Source organism: Anomalospiza imberbis, chromosome 1, assembly GCF_031753505.1.
Source record: "Anomalospiza imberbis isolate Cuckoo-Finch-1a 21T00152 chromosome 1, ASM3175350v1, whole genome shotgun sequence".
In the NCBI taxonomy this organism is placed as follows: domain Eukaryota; kingdom Metazoa; phylum Chordata; class Aves; order Passeriformes; family Viduidae; genus Anomalospiza; species Anomalospiza imberbis.
In genome coordinates this window covers 39,891,130-39,904,258 of record NC_089681.1, presented here as the reverse complement: position 1 = coordinate 39,904,258, position 13,129 = coordinate 39,891,130, and the positions used below count along the sequence as shown (strand labels likewise).

The window sequence follows — 13,129 nt, the reverse complement described above, 5'->3', positions numbered from 1 at the left end:
AATAATTCTTATCAAGTTTAAGACAAGTTCAAACATGGTGAAACACAGGCTTATTGTAATGCTTTAATACTTGATTAAAAAGCTTCCTTGGTTTCAGCAGTGTCATCTTGACACACAGGAATATCACTTGAAATTTTACTTCACTAGGAATTTTGACTTTTCTCTATTTCAGTGTAAAGGGATATTTTTCATTAAAGTTCAAATTATGTACCAACCATCCCCAGTAGAGGCATAGATGGCAGAAAAATTATTTATAGGCAAGCATTTTTTAAATAAGATTAGTGCTGAAATCCTAGCCTTATGCAAAGCTATTTATTAGGAAAATTGGATAAAAGAGTGACCTACTTGAAGCCATATGTGGAAAAAAATTGGTTTTAGCTCTAGAAAAGGTTTCTCTTTTCACTAATAATTTCAGACAGAACAATTCCAAACTCAAAGACTAGGATGATTAGCAGAAACTCATTTCATTAGTCCTAGTTCTATTAAAAAGTAAACAGAACATCTTCAGCTGAAGACAAATGGTTATATTTCTGTTCAGATACATATTTAAGCAGTTCTTCTTGAACAGGGAAGTTGCATCAAAGCCTCAACAGTACAAGTTTCATTTGTCTATTTGACTCTGTTAGTATTTGAAAACAAATCTCTCTTGTAGGCAAACAGAACAGCTGTCTATTACAAAAAAGTTCTGTTCCAATCAAAGGTCACTGGGGAATGTACTACTGTAAGTGCATGTGTATCCATATAAATTGAATAGGTGCTCACCAATTTACTCCATCTGCTTCTACCCATGCAAAGCGGTATTCATTGACCCTGAGCATCAGCTGCAGACATCCAGCAACACACTGTACATACTGGGAACTCTGGGTGCAAAGAAGAACACATCATTTCTTACCAGAAGAGTCAGGTAGTAAGTGCTGAAGTACAGTTTCCCTAATTAGGCTTTACTGGCATAAAAGGAGAGAGTTCTGAATATTAAAGAAGTGTTATGCAAGTGATACCAATTTACATTATCAGAACATTTGAACATGCCTTCCTTCAGTATCTATGAATGAAAGTTGTCTTCTGTTTGAATAAAGTTGCCATAGCATGTTTTTCTCTCTTCTTACTCAATTGTCAGCATTACCTTCACTAATACTAACCATACATTAATCAGATATGCTGCTGATAAAATGTTGTTTGCTTTATCCTCCCTATAAGCCTTTTCCTTGAAAGTCTCATGGTAGCTCACTCACATAATAAAAGATCAAACCTTTCAAACATTTAATGAAGTAAAGAAGTTAGGCAATCCCATATGAAAAGAAGGGAGGCAATAAACAGAATTGAAAATAAAGAGTAACTCATTCTGTGTCTCTCACGAGAGATTTAAGTCCTTTATGTAAAAACTAAGTCTGTGCATCTGGGCTCAAATCATCTAGAACATCAATTTCCCTGTGAAAGTATTCATTTTCACACCCCATGAAAATAAAACAGCTATAAACACACAGACAGCTCTCCCACTCCAAATAATGCATTAATTTATCTGGATCACCAACCCATTAGACTTGGAGTTTTCTTTTTAAAAGAGTCTGTCATAAAAGCATTGTCTTCCAACACCATTCCAATTGAAATTTCACAATAGATTCCAGCTCTCATTTCCTGTATAAAATGCTACAACTGCCTCTCTAATTAACTCTGAAATTAGCCAGGACCTGCTTGAAAATCCTGCATAAGCTAGATCTGAAACCCGAACACTAACGAAGTTAAGACAATACTTACCCACTTTAATTATCCTAAAACAGATTTGCACTCTGCTGCTCTGGGACCCTGCCATGGCACAGTACATCCATGCAGTGCCACAGTGCAATGAATACCAATTCCTGAGCAAGTCAGATGAGCTCATGGCTTCATAGTAAGTGGTGCTGTGTGCTGTAGAACTATTTACTCTTTTATAGCTGTTATGACAGAGGGCTGTCAGTCTAACAAAATCTAATAGTATGGAACACAGATCTGCACATGAAATATTGAAATACTTCAACTTATAGGCTCAGGCCATTGTTCTATGCCCTACCCATAGTCATGAACAACAGTCTTGCATCTTTTCTACTTTAAACCCCTGATATGGTAATTTAAGAGTTTTCTCCTCTACAGGAAGCTGTAGAAGTTAACACTTTAAAGCCATGACTACACTTCGAAGAACAACAAATCCCAAGTTAAGTCTTCTGAGAAACTGTGACCACTTTCAAGCTGCAAAACGAGCAAAAGACCAAAATGAAATCTACTCCACATTCAAGAACTATGATAAACTGCCTCATCATGCCACAACACCACAGAAAATCCAGTCAGGATGATCATATGCATTTGTCATACTGCCACAGTTCATCTCCAAGCTCAGCAGCTTTTACAGCTACATGAAATTCAGTATTTTAAAAAGTGTTGATACAAAAAGGACAATCTGTTTTCCTCTGAATTCAAGTTATTCAGATATGAAAAGCTGACAGCTTTGAAAGCACTCCGGCAATTTCATGCCACAGTGATTTATGGGCAATATCAGCTTTAATATCTGATGTGCCTTTTTCTGAGTTCTGCACTGCACAACACCCAAAAGCTTCTCGGTTTCAGGTTTCTTCTACAAGTCCAAGAGCTCAGTGGTAAACAGACAGTACTGAATCACAGAATCATTTGGGCTGGAAAAGACCTCTAAGATCACCAAGTCAGGGACTTAAAATTGTTTGAATATTAAATTAATTTTATATAATTTTTTCAAGTTTTAACAAACAGAATCCTAGATACATAAACAGCTTTAACAAGACAAACTGACTTGTAAAATATACACTTCTACTGCTAATTTCTATGTGAAATTAGTGTTTAAAAATACTTTTGTTTCTTGGCGCCATCACCTGGCACTCTGTTGTACAGTTCTGGTTCCAAGTACTTCTTATCACTGGCACCAGAAGAGATCTGCACCTTAATCCGAGGAGTGAAAATCACCTGCCCAAAATAGCAGATTGACAGATTTCAAAGATATACTCACATCACTGGTGGAGACTGCTCCTGTATCCACAGAACCCCCTGTACCGCGTAGTTTCTAGGAAAAGAAAAAATAAACCTTTAAAATCAGAGTTGTTCTTCACCCTTAAGGAACAGCTGTTACCAAGTTTCTTTCACTGCTCCAATCTTTCTAGTCACAAAAAAATTATAATCTATTAGATATTTTTCCTGCTTAATATATTACCATAATATATTGTACTTATTTCCCACACACACTTCTTGTCTAGAAGAATGTGCTTGGAACTGATCTAGTACATAAATATTTTTATTATTTAAGTGTGGATTTATTCAAGACATTTATTTATCTTAGAATTTGCAAACTGTACTCTTGCATCTTTCCAAAGGAAATTCCAACTTTAAGATTCTCCTCCCAGGGGAAAAAAATAAAATTCCTTTTTAATAAGCCCGGTTTAAAAAACCATGAAAAATATACCATTAATAAATCTACTGAATGTTTCTCACCTCTTCAGAATCCACTTCTACTACAACACTGAGAGAATGAGTGACAACACCACATTTTGAAGGAAAAGTGTCCAAAAATAATACAAAGGAGAATGACTCATCTTTGAAGGATAAGCCAGAAGTTAGCGGTTCAAACAGAGCTAATAGCATAAAAACACTGTCCAAATAAGTCAGAATTCATTCAGTTTCAGGACACAGGACTAAAAGTAAAGGCTTTGTACTACAGTAAACTGGAAAAAGGTTTTGATATTCAGTTTCTTCTGCCAGTTACTTTTCTTTCCAGCAAAAATCTCTGACAATCAAAATAGTAGAGGCAAAACAAAAAAAAAAAAAAAAACTCACCTCATATTTTCTCAGTGTCCAAAAGAAAAAAAACAGTGTTAACCAACAGAAAAAGCAAAAAGCTTTATCATTAATTTACATTTCAAGGACTTAAGATACTAAGTTAAAAATTAAGTGCTTGAATAAAGAACATTTAGCTTTAAAAATTACAAAGTAAAATTTCATTAAAAAAGAAACAAAACAAAAACTATACCTCGCTTGCACATTTATACATTCATATTCTTGAAAAAAGTTTCCAAAGTTATGTTAAGTTTAAACAAAAGCAGCTTTTTACCTGTGAACTAAGCTGAGTTTTAATCCAGTTGAAATAGTAATTCAAATCACTGCCTTCCATAAGCTCCCTCCCCCAGGCAGCCAGTTTGGCAATAATTCTTGCTGCCTGAAAAAGAATGCAATAAACCAATTTTTCAAACAGAGCAATTTCAGAATTCAGCAAGAAGTTCTGTAAACTCTGGAAACCAATTTTAGATAAAAGATAATCCATTACAGAAATCTACTTGTTTTCTATGTAGGGGACTCTTCATGCCTATTATCAGTTACCTGTAGCTGATGAAGTTCACAAGGCACCAATAAAGAACTCAAAAGGAGATGGAGGGATGTTGTTGATGGGTTACTGCTGTAGGATACCACTAAAGTCAGAATTCAATCAAAAGCAAGACACTTGATGGCCCAACACATGCAGGCTTGATTTAAGCAACTATGGCATATGCCAATACAAATAGTACCACAGTACCGATTTTTTTTTTTACTTAAACTGAAGGAAGTCATCTTCGGGAGAAGTTTCAAGCCCAGAAAAAGAAGAGCAGAAAAGTAAAATGGAAGGTACAATTTAGGAATGAAGACGGGGAGTAAAAATGTCATCAGGTTAAGAATTTTCATGATGACTATGGCTTTAAAAATACTTAAACAAGAGTATATTGCTACATCAGACTTTCCAAATTATATTTGAAGTAAATCTACACTGCAGCCTGCAGTTAATTTGCAAAAGCATTTGAGCCAGCTTACACATAAAGAGGCAGTGTAACCAAGAAATTACTGAAGCAGGAGTTCATTTGCATGCACACAGTTCCATGATGCAGTAAGGACACTATTCCACCCACCTTTCCACCTTTCCTTACTGCATTCAGCACCACCACCACTGATTCTAGAGGGATTAGAAGTGTGAGTCTGGAACAATAATCGCCACACTAAAATGTGTCAAATCTCCTTCTTAATGCAAGTAAGTCACCCTAAAAAATCCCTCCAGCTTTAAAACACACGATATTAGCTCTCTAGTCAACAATTCTTCTGAGTTAAAACTGCAGCTGCTACCTGGCCCCTAAATGAGAGACCATTTACACTTACAGAATTTGAGCCTACACAGAGGGATAAGTATTTTTATCTGCCTCATCAGATATAACAATGGGGCATCAAAAATCTTCCAGTGTGCATAGTAAGGAGAAAAATAAAATAAATCCAACAAAAATCACACAATCCTAAAACTTGAGATTGAAAACATTAGCGTGCATTAAAAAAAGCATGCACTGTACTAAAAGGTATAATAAAGCACTAAACTTAGTGGATCCACTTTAAGTGGATTCATTTCACATAAGATTCTGTGTCTTGTTAAATTATTTGTATATTTTTGCAGTACCTAAAGAAAATAATATCTGAATAACACAAATCTGAGTAGAGAGATGCTGACCATCAAAATTTCTACACCGTATGTTTAAAAACATTTCATGGAGACTAAATAGTTTGCACTGCAAGGGTCTAAAAACTATGCTTTACCTGCATATTTGGGCAGTCAGCATTGTCTGACTGCTCAAACTGCAGTTTTGCAGGATGGGTCTTGAGTAGCTCTACCACCAAAAAAATCACAAAACAAATTGCATTGGCCAATAGAAACCCCAGCCACCTCTTCCCTCAGCTACATCAAGAAAACTGATTCACATCCATGCAGTCAACCAGATTAAATAAAAAACTAAATCAAGCCCGACATTTTTCTTGAGAACATGCCAGCTCACCGTTCAAGTTGCAGTACAGCCGCAAACACAGTTGCACTGGCCACACCCCATGGCAATCAGTATGGCTTGCTCGGCTTCCTGGAATGCTTTCACCAGTTCTGCCCCCACAGACTAATGCAGACCGGGCAGTGGGTTTATAGTTTGAGTCTCTGATTGGACTCTACCATATCATTCCAGCACAAATATATGAAATCAGAAAAATTCATAGTTGTGCAGTTTTCTTTTCCTCAAGCCGTAATACAAGTTTCACTGTTGGAAACTCTGGTCTCCACTAGGAATTTACAGTATATATAAACATATTTTTGCCCCACAGGAAAAAAAAAAAATCTGCTGAGATGAAATGTCCAGTTTTCACCACTGACAACAGAAGAATATTAAGATTCCAGAATAGCTACTCCATATACAGGAGCAGCAAGTAGTAGTCAAAGCATAGCAGAAACCATACACTGCACACAGCTGTACTGGGTTTGGCTGAGATGGACTTAATTCTCTTCACAGCAGTCCATATGATGCTGTGGTTTAGACTGGTGTCCAAAACAGTGCTGGTAATGTATCAAAGTTTTAGCTGCTGCTGAGCGCACTTGAACAACATCAAGCACTTCTCTGTTTCTCACTCTACACTTCCAGTGAGTCAGCTGATAAACTGAGCATATGAGAAAATAAGGCTCATCAAGATAAAGATATTTCCTTTGCACAAGATGAGAACTTAAATTCTAATTTTTGTACAGCTTTGACTGGCAGTTGCGATAAAAGATTTTCAGGTATGTTTTACTGTACTTGTTCTAAAATCCCCGCTTTTCTGAATTTTTAAAACCTGCCCTAATCTCCCAGAAATAAACTCATGCCAATTAACAATGTAACTTTGCTTTTTAAAATGTGGTTAGGTGAAGTTTGTATTAAGACTGACTTGTCTAGACTACAAGAAGAAAACTTTCCAGTCCAGGCAGAAGTTTATTTTCAAATTCCAAAATCTCCTGAGGAAAAAAAGAACCAGCATTTTTCTCTACCATCTTCAGAGACAGGTTCATTTAAAACTTACCATATGCACAGTGAAGAGATCTTGTCGATTCAACATTGGCAGAAAATAGGACCATGCAGTGTTTTTACCACGTTTTGCATAATCAAAGAAGATGCAAACACGCTGATGATTTTCCTGTAAAAATTGAGAGAGGGGAAAAGATGACAGACTTGAAAAAGCATTCGACATAAAGCAGTTATTTGCTCCTTGGTTTGTTGGCATAGATTATCAGAGTGTATCTTGGCTTGTAAGAGCCCATAGAAATTTTCGGTTAGACTGAAAAATGACTTGTGGATACAGCTCATTTCAGCACTCTAACGTTAAGACTGGAGATTTGGGGTGGAAGAAACAAACCTTGAAGCCTTAGCTGTATCCCAGTACTGCAACATCTGCTTGAGCAAAAATATATATATTCTTCTGAACATGCAAGTGGAGTAAGGTAAATGAGAAACACGCTAAATACTGTCATTTTTCTAAGAATGACACTACTTTTCATCTAACCAATTATGCTTGATTAAAGTCCATACAAAGTTTTCAACGTACTGCAACTTCCAAGAGTCCGTTGTACAACTTCTTCTACAAGTGAAACCTTAGGGGTGTAAACAAGCTTTTCCATTCCTCTCAATTGGAAATGAGCTCTTCTCTCCTGATTCAGCAGTTATCTCAGGCAACTTGCATATCTGTAAGAGGACACTGCCACCAGAAGTCTGTTCTCCAGGGCTCCTACCCTGAGCCATAAGAGACCACAACTACCTGAGCCTGGGCACTGGGAACAGCCTCTTTAAGTATTTCCCCTAATAATCCCTACAGTTCTCTTTACAGCAGGCCAGAGAATTCATGAAGGAGGAAGAAAAGCTCTGCTCTTTCCTAATACCCTAGAATATAGACAGACAGTCCCAAAAAAATCTCACATTTGAATTCTTGCTTTTCCTCAAGCATTTCCATATGCTCTCCAGCCAGGCTTCCTGGTGGATTGGAAGCTTTCCTTCTGAAGAGATGTCTCCCCACTGAAGTCAAACTACTACCACCAAGTACACAACTCCTATCGAGGAAGGCAAATGAGAAACTCAGAAAAGGACAGTATCTCAGTCTCTGCTACCCCGACATTTTAATTTTCAAATGCCCCTAGCTAGAAAGGCTTTTGTCCATCAATTCTGCTCCCTGTCGTTAACTCTAGGGACAAAGAACCAGCTAGGCAAGCCTCCTAATTGGAACATGATCCGTTATGCACAAGACGACCTGAATGCACAAGACGACCATGATTCAAACAGTGGCATCTTACTAAGCCTTAGAGCTGCAACCAACCCTTCCTTGAAAGTAACAGTCCTTACCTGAAAACACAAGTTTTCTCACTTTTACTCTTCCAATTCTCTTCCCCATCCCCCAGCTGCAGGAGTGAGTGAGTGGCTGTGTGGTACTTAGCTGCTAGCTGGGGCTGAACCACAACAGTATTGTACCACATGGGCTGCAAACTACTGCCCTGGTCACTGACTGGGGAAGCTCAGATGTCACTAGTTACCTGCCAGTTATAACCCTGACAGTGATCCATTCTCTACATGGCATGCACAAAAAAGCACCCAGGAATGTTCTCAAAATTTGTTGTACAAACTATGAAATAAATAAAAGTGAGATCACAGCGCCTTTGGTGGAGAGTTTTTACTCTGTGAGGGCTTGCTTGATGAGAAATGGCAGTTCAATCAAATAAATCACTGTTACCATCTGAATGTGCTAAACAGTCTAGCTAAAAAAGATCAAAACTTACCAGATCAATGAGTTCAATTTACAATAAAACTAAGGAAGAGACAGACAAGTCTGGAAACAGAAATGCTGAAATAATTTCAATATGCTGTCAGTCAGAAGATTTGTCTGGTTTGTTATTAAGGTGCAGAATCAAGATGGAAGGGAAGGATTGGAAAACTCCCCGCAGCCCTGAAATATGTAGTGTTGCACCCTCCTAGGAAAAGAAAATTCTGAAGCTCTCACATCAACAGCTGAATAATTTAGTAGCTGTCATTTCTGAAGAAGCATAAAGAAGTTTGGGTGATACTGCTACCTGCACCAACTAGAGTGTAGGTTCTTACAGATTTCATAAGTAACAGACTGTGATGAGGTCACTAATGCAAAGAAATTGTTTCAAGAATTTATCAGACAAAGAGAGTAAGAAATGTTTTCTCAAGGATGGCAGTATGCTAACACTCTCCACCTTCAGAAGTAAGCAGAACGGAGATAATCTTACACAGTAAGCACCTCACTAATTTCACGTTTGCCAGTGTTCAAAAGAAATCTTTCTTAGAAAGGTCATCAAATCAGTAAGTAGAACTGCTGGAACAATCGTAGACACCCAAGTAAGCTTTTGGTGAGCTCAAAACACAGTTGACATAATTTTTACCACTCCACAAGCAAAGCATAGAAAGATAATAGAAGAACCACAGTCAGTCATTATCAGACAAAAGCTGGGTACTGCTACCTGTGATAGTTTCTAGAAGTTCCAGCTGTCAAAAGCAGCTTCAAATATTATTTGTTCATCTCATGAAACTGCAGCAAACAAACCTTCTCAAGGCAAATTTTACTCAGAGTCAATGGCACCATGACAGGCCTTGTCCTTGAACAATTTCTTGCTTAAAATCTTTGTATGTACTGAATTAAGATGAGTCAGGCAAAGACTGGAGACTTCATATCCACAAGAAAAGTGGGGCAAGACTATTTACATGAGCATGTACTGACAGGACAAGGGGGAATGGCTTCAAACTGGGAGTAGGTTTAGTTATTAGGGAAAGATTGTGAGGCATTGGAACAGGTTGCACAGGGAAGCTGGGGATGTCACATCCCTGGAGGATGTCAAGAGCAGGTTGGATGGGGTTTTGAGCAACCTGGTCTAGCTGAAGGTGTCCCTACCCACAGCAAGGTGGCTGGAACTAGATATCTCCCAGGTACCCTTCTAACCCAAACCATTCTATGATTCTATGATACTGTGGGTTCTTGTGTCCAGGCAGTCTGCAGAGACCCTGCCCTAAACTCATAGTCACACCATTATTGGCCAATATGCTGCTTTCTGACAAGAATCTTACACCTTGAAAACGTGCCATAAGGCACCACTGGCTGTATGTTCCAACCCTGAACATGACCAAAAGAAAACAGAAGTCCTGTTTCACCCTTGCAGAGTGGAGATGTCATAGGTTAGGAAACTCTGAGATAATGCCATGTGGATACCTTCACACAAACCTTCTATGCCATCATCCCTGAATCCCTGAATAATGCAATCACACACAGCATTGCAAAAGTCAGTACAGCCTTTTGGATACTGAAGCAGAATTTCTAAAGTGAAAAGGGCATTCAATTCCAAACAAAAGCAAATATGTAGTGTGCACCAATATCTCTATTCTGCTCTATCATTATAAAGCCTGAATAATTTAAAGCCATTACATTTAACATTAAGAATTCTATACATGCCACTTCTGGGACAGGGTAAGGCCCAAAATACAGCCATGTCATAAAGTCAAGAAAACACATACATATAATCACTTATGAAAGAAACAATAGAGCAAAAGAGAGATTACTCAAAACTACTTTCTGTGACTACCTAGAATACCTGTGGGGTATTAATTCCACAGCAGAGGAGATATCATCAGCTATCATCTACTGTAGCTGGAGGCTATGTGCTAATGCCAAAGCACATTACCAAAAAAAGACCAACAAACACTCAAGTTCTGGAAAAGGGCAAGTGAAATTATTACTTCTCTGGCCACTGATGCTCTGATGCACAGAAAGCAAGACCCATTCCTCACAAAAGTAGCCGTAATAAATAGAGTTCTCACACACTGAGCCAAAGTTTGTCATCCAATAGGTAAACCAAAACAAGGTATTCCCAACCCATACCCCTAATCAAAGAATGATACTGAGGACACGTCTTCTCTGCTTCTCGATGTTTGTGTCACACTTGAAAAAAAGTAAAACTTAATGAGAAAAAGTGACCAAGCTACAGAAAAGTAAATTGCTGCCACCACCACTAACTATTAACTTATTAGCCCAGATGTCAGGATACTCACTTAGGGCTCTACTGTGCAGACAGGCACATGAAAGAACACCATGGTCCCCATTTTATACAAACTGTGGAGAGGTTCACGCTTTTCAACTTGCCTGTTGAAATACTGAATACTCACAGCAGGAACTAGAACTCACATGGTTCACTTCCTAGGGCAATACCCTAAACCAATCACACTAAACACATTTCACTGAGACCTGGGATCAAATATATCATAAAACAGGAGAAGAGAAACAACCAAACACAGTTAGTTTATGTGAACACTAGGAAAAAACCTCACATAACTCAACCCATCTTGTTACACCACTCCAAACGCCTTCTCTTATCCAACTTCAGAGAAAGGAAACATAAAAGCAGGATTATCTGATTGAGTAAAGCCTCTTCTTGAGTTATCCCAATCAGCTCAGCAGTCTGAGACCAAGTTTAATAGCCTACTCTTATAAGGCACTGTTGTGCACAGCTACAAAGAGTTGTATGTTACACTGAATTAAAAGTTCCTCATTTATAATTAAACCAAGCAGAATTTCAGAACATGTTGTCCCGAACAACCTAATGGATGTTGGAAACCTGAAGCTGCAGAAACTACACCTTCTCGCTGAGAGTAGCCATATTAACACCTTCAAAGGAAAAGCTTCAACAACTTCATATCCTCCCTATAACACAGGAAAGGGCTGAGGTCACAAGTCACAGAATTTTCGAATTGTTTATGCTGGGAAAGACCTTTGAGATCAACAAATCCAACCATTAATCTAACACTGACAAGTCTACTACAACATAAGCCGATGTCTCAAATATAAAAAGTATTTAGAATAAAATTCTGCAAATTAAGAGCACATAAAATGAAACTACTATGCAACACTAGCCTTAACAACCAAGTTTTGAATTAAACATAGTTGAGAACCAACAGACAAGCATGAGTTTGTTTTATTTCCAGAATTTGAATATATTAAAAGCTAAGTTACCCTTATAACTTTAGGTCTAACATTTAATCTCTGAAGACAGGATCTGAAAATTTAACAGAATATTTTTAACATAGTATGACAAACATCTGAAAATACATGAATTACACTAAGGAAACATTCAAGCATGACTTGAAAATAATACAGATTATTGACCTACTTGCAGCATATCATCAACCATAGTCAGAATGTACTGAACAGTCTGTTCCTTGGAGATATGAGTCATCAAGTTTATAAATGTTTTAGCACACTAGAAAAATAAAAGAGACATTAAAATTAATATTAGCAATTGTCTTTGTTCCTTTTGATAATATAAAACAGGATCATATTAATTCACAGTTATGTCTTACATAAGCATTGAGCATCCCAACATCTTATTCAATTGCAGAAAGAGATGAATACATTTGACATTATCTCACAAAGAAAATTTTCTGTCATATTGGTTGCTATCCTTTACAAATTGTTTTATGGCTTTCAAATTAAATAAGTACTTGCTAATTAAAGTCACCAACATGCTTAGTTGCAAGTCAGATTAGAAAAGTCTCCCTCACCTTTTTTTATGGTAGTGAGATCAAGTAAACTGACAGGACAGCAACTAAGAGTACTAAAAAAGTTTCAGGAATTTGAATGGAGGGAGGAAGACAAGTAACTACTCTGTTCACTTACTATATACCTTGTAGAAAAATCTTTGTTCATCTTTGAAGAATGTTACAATTTCAGCAACAGGCTGAAATAGTTACAACATTACTTTTTACACTTCCTCTTCCCCCTTCACCAAATTCAGCCATAACAGAAAGACAATTGAATGTTGAACTGCTACATTGTAATTATGTAGTGACATATAAGGTACACCACATGTGTTTTTGTTACTATGCAAACTATGATCCATTAGGTAACAGTAACACACTACAATTTGGAGAGAAGAGAAATATAAAACCAAAACAAACAGCCTAAAATTAAAGTAGAAAAAATGGCTATAAATGTTTGCGTGTTGAAAGCATCAACTCTTCACCTTCCTCTCTGCCCCTCCCAATCCTTTTGATGTCTGACATTCTGTGCTAGAACCTCAGGCTGAGATTCTACTGATTCAAACATTATTAGAGTGTCTTTGGGCATCCTGCCTGGTCTCCATAAGGGCAAAGGGCCGATTTAGTCCTGAATCAGCTCTGTCCAATGCAAAGTCCTCATATCTTACCATGCCTAAAATGACACGAGACAACCATGTCTAACTGAATCCACCTTAGCAGTCAATGGACTTCATGCTGAAACTAAA

At 37.5% G+C, this 13,129-nt stretch overlaps 1 protein-coding gene across 1 annotated transcript in view; it reads right to left on the bottom strand.

Moving 5' to 3' along the window:
* The window catches only part of ATP6V1H (ATPase H+ transporting V1 subunit H), a 47,129-nt gene that overhangs the window by 23,615 nt on the left and 10,385 nt on the right, over positions 1 to 13,129 (bottom strand). The window contains exons 4-8 of the mRNA XM_068188982.1: positions 12,017 to 12,106; positions 6,877 to 6,990; positions 4,106 to 4,210; positions 3,011 to 3,064; positions 763 to 860 (exon numbers count right to left, since the gene is read on the bottom strand). Coding sequence (XP_068045083.1) covers positions 763 to 860; positions 3,011 to 3,064; positions 4,106 to 4,210; positions 6,877 to 6,990; positions 12,017 to 12,106 — 461 coding nt within the window. The remainder of the gene's footprint in view (positions 1 to 762; positions 861 to 3,010; positions 3,065 to 4,105; positions 4,211 to 6,876; positions 6,991 to 12,016; positions 12,107 to 13,129) is intronic.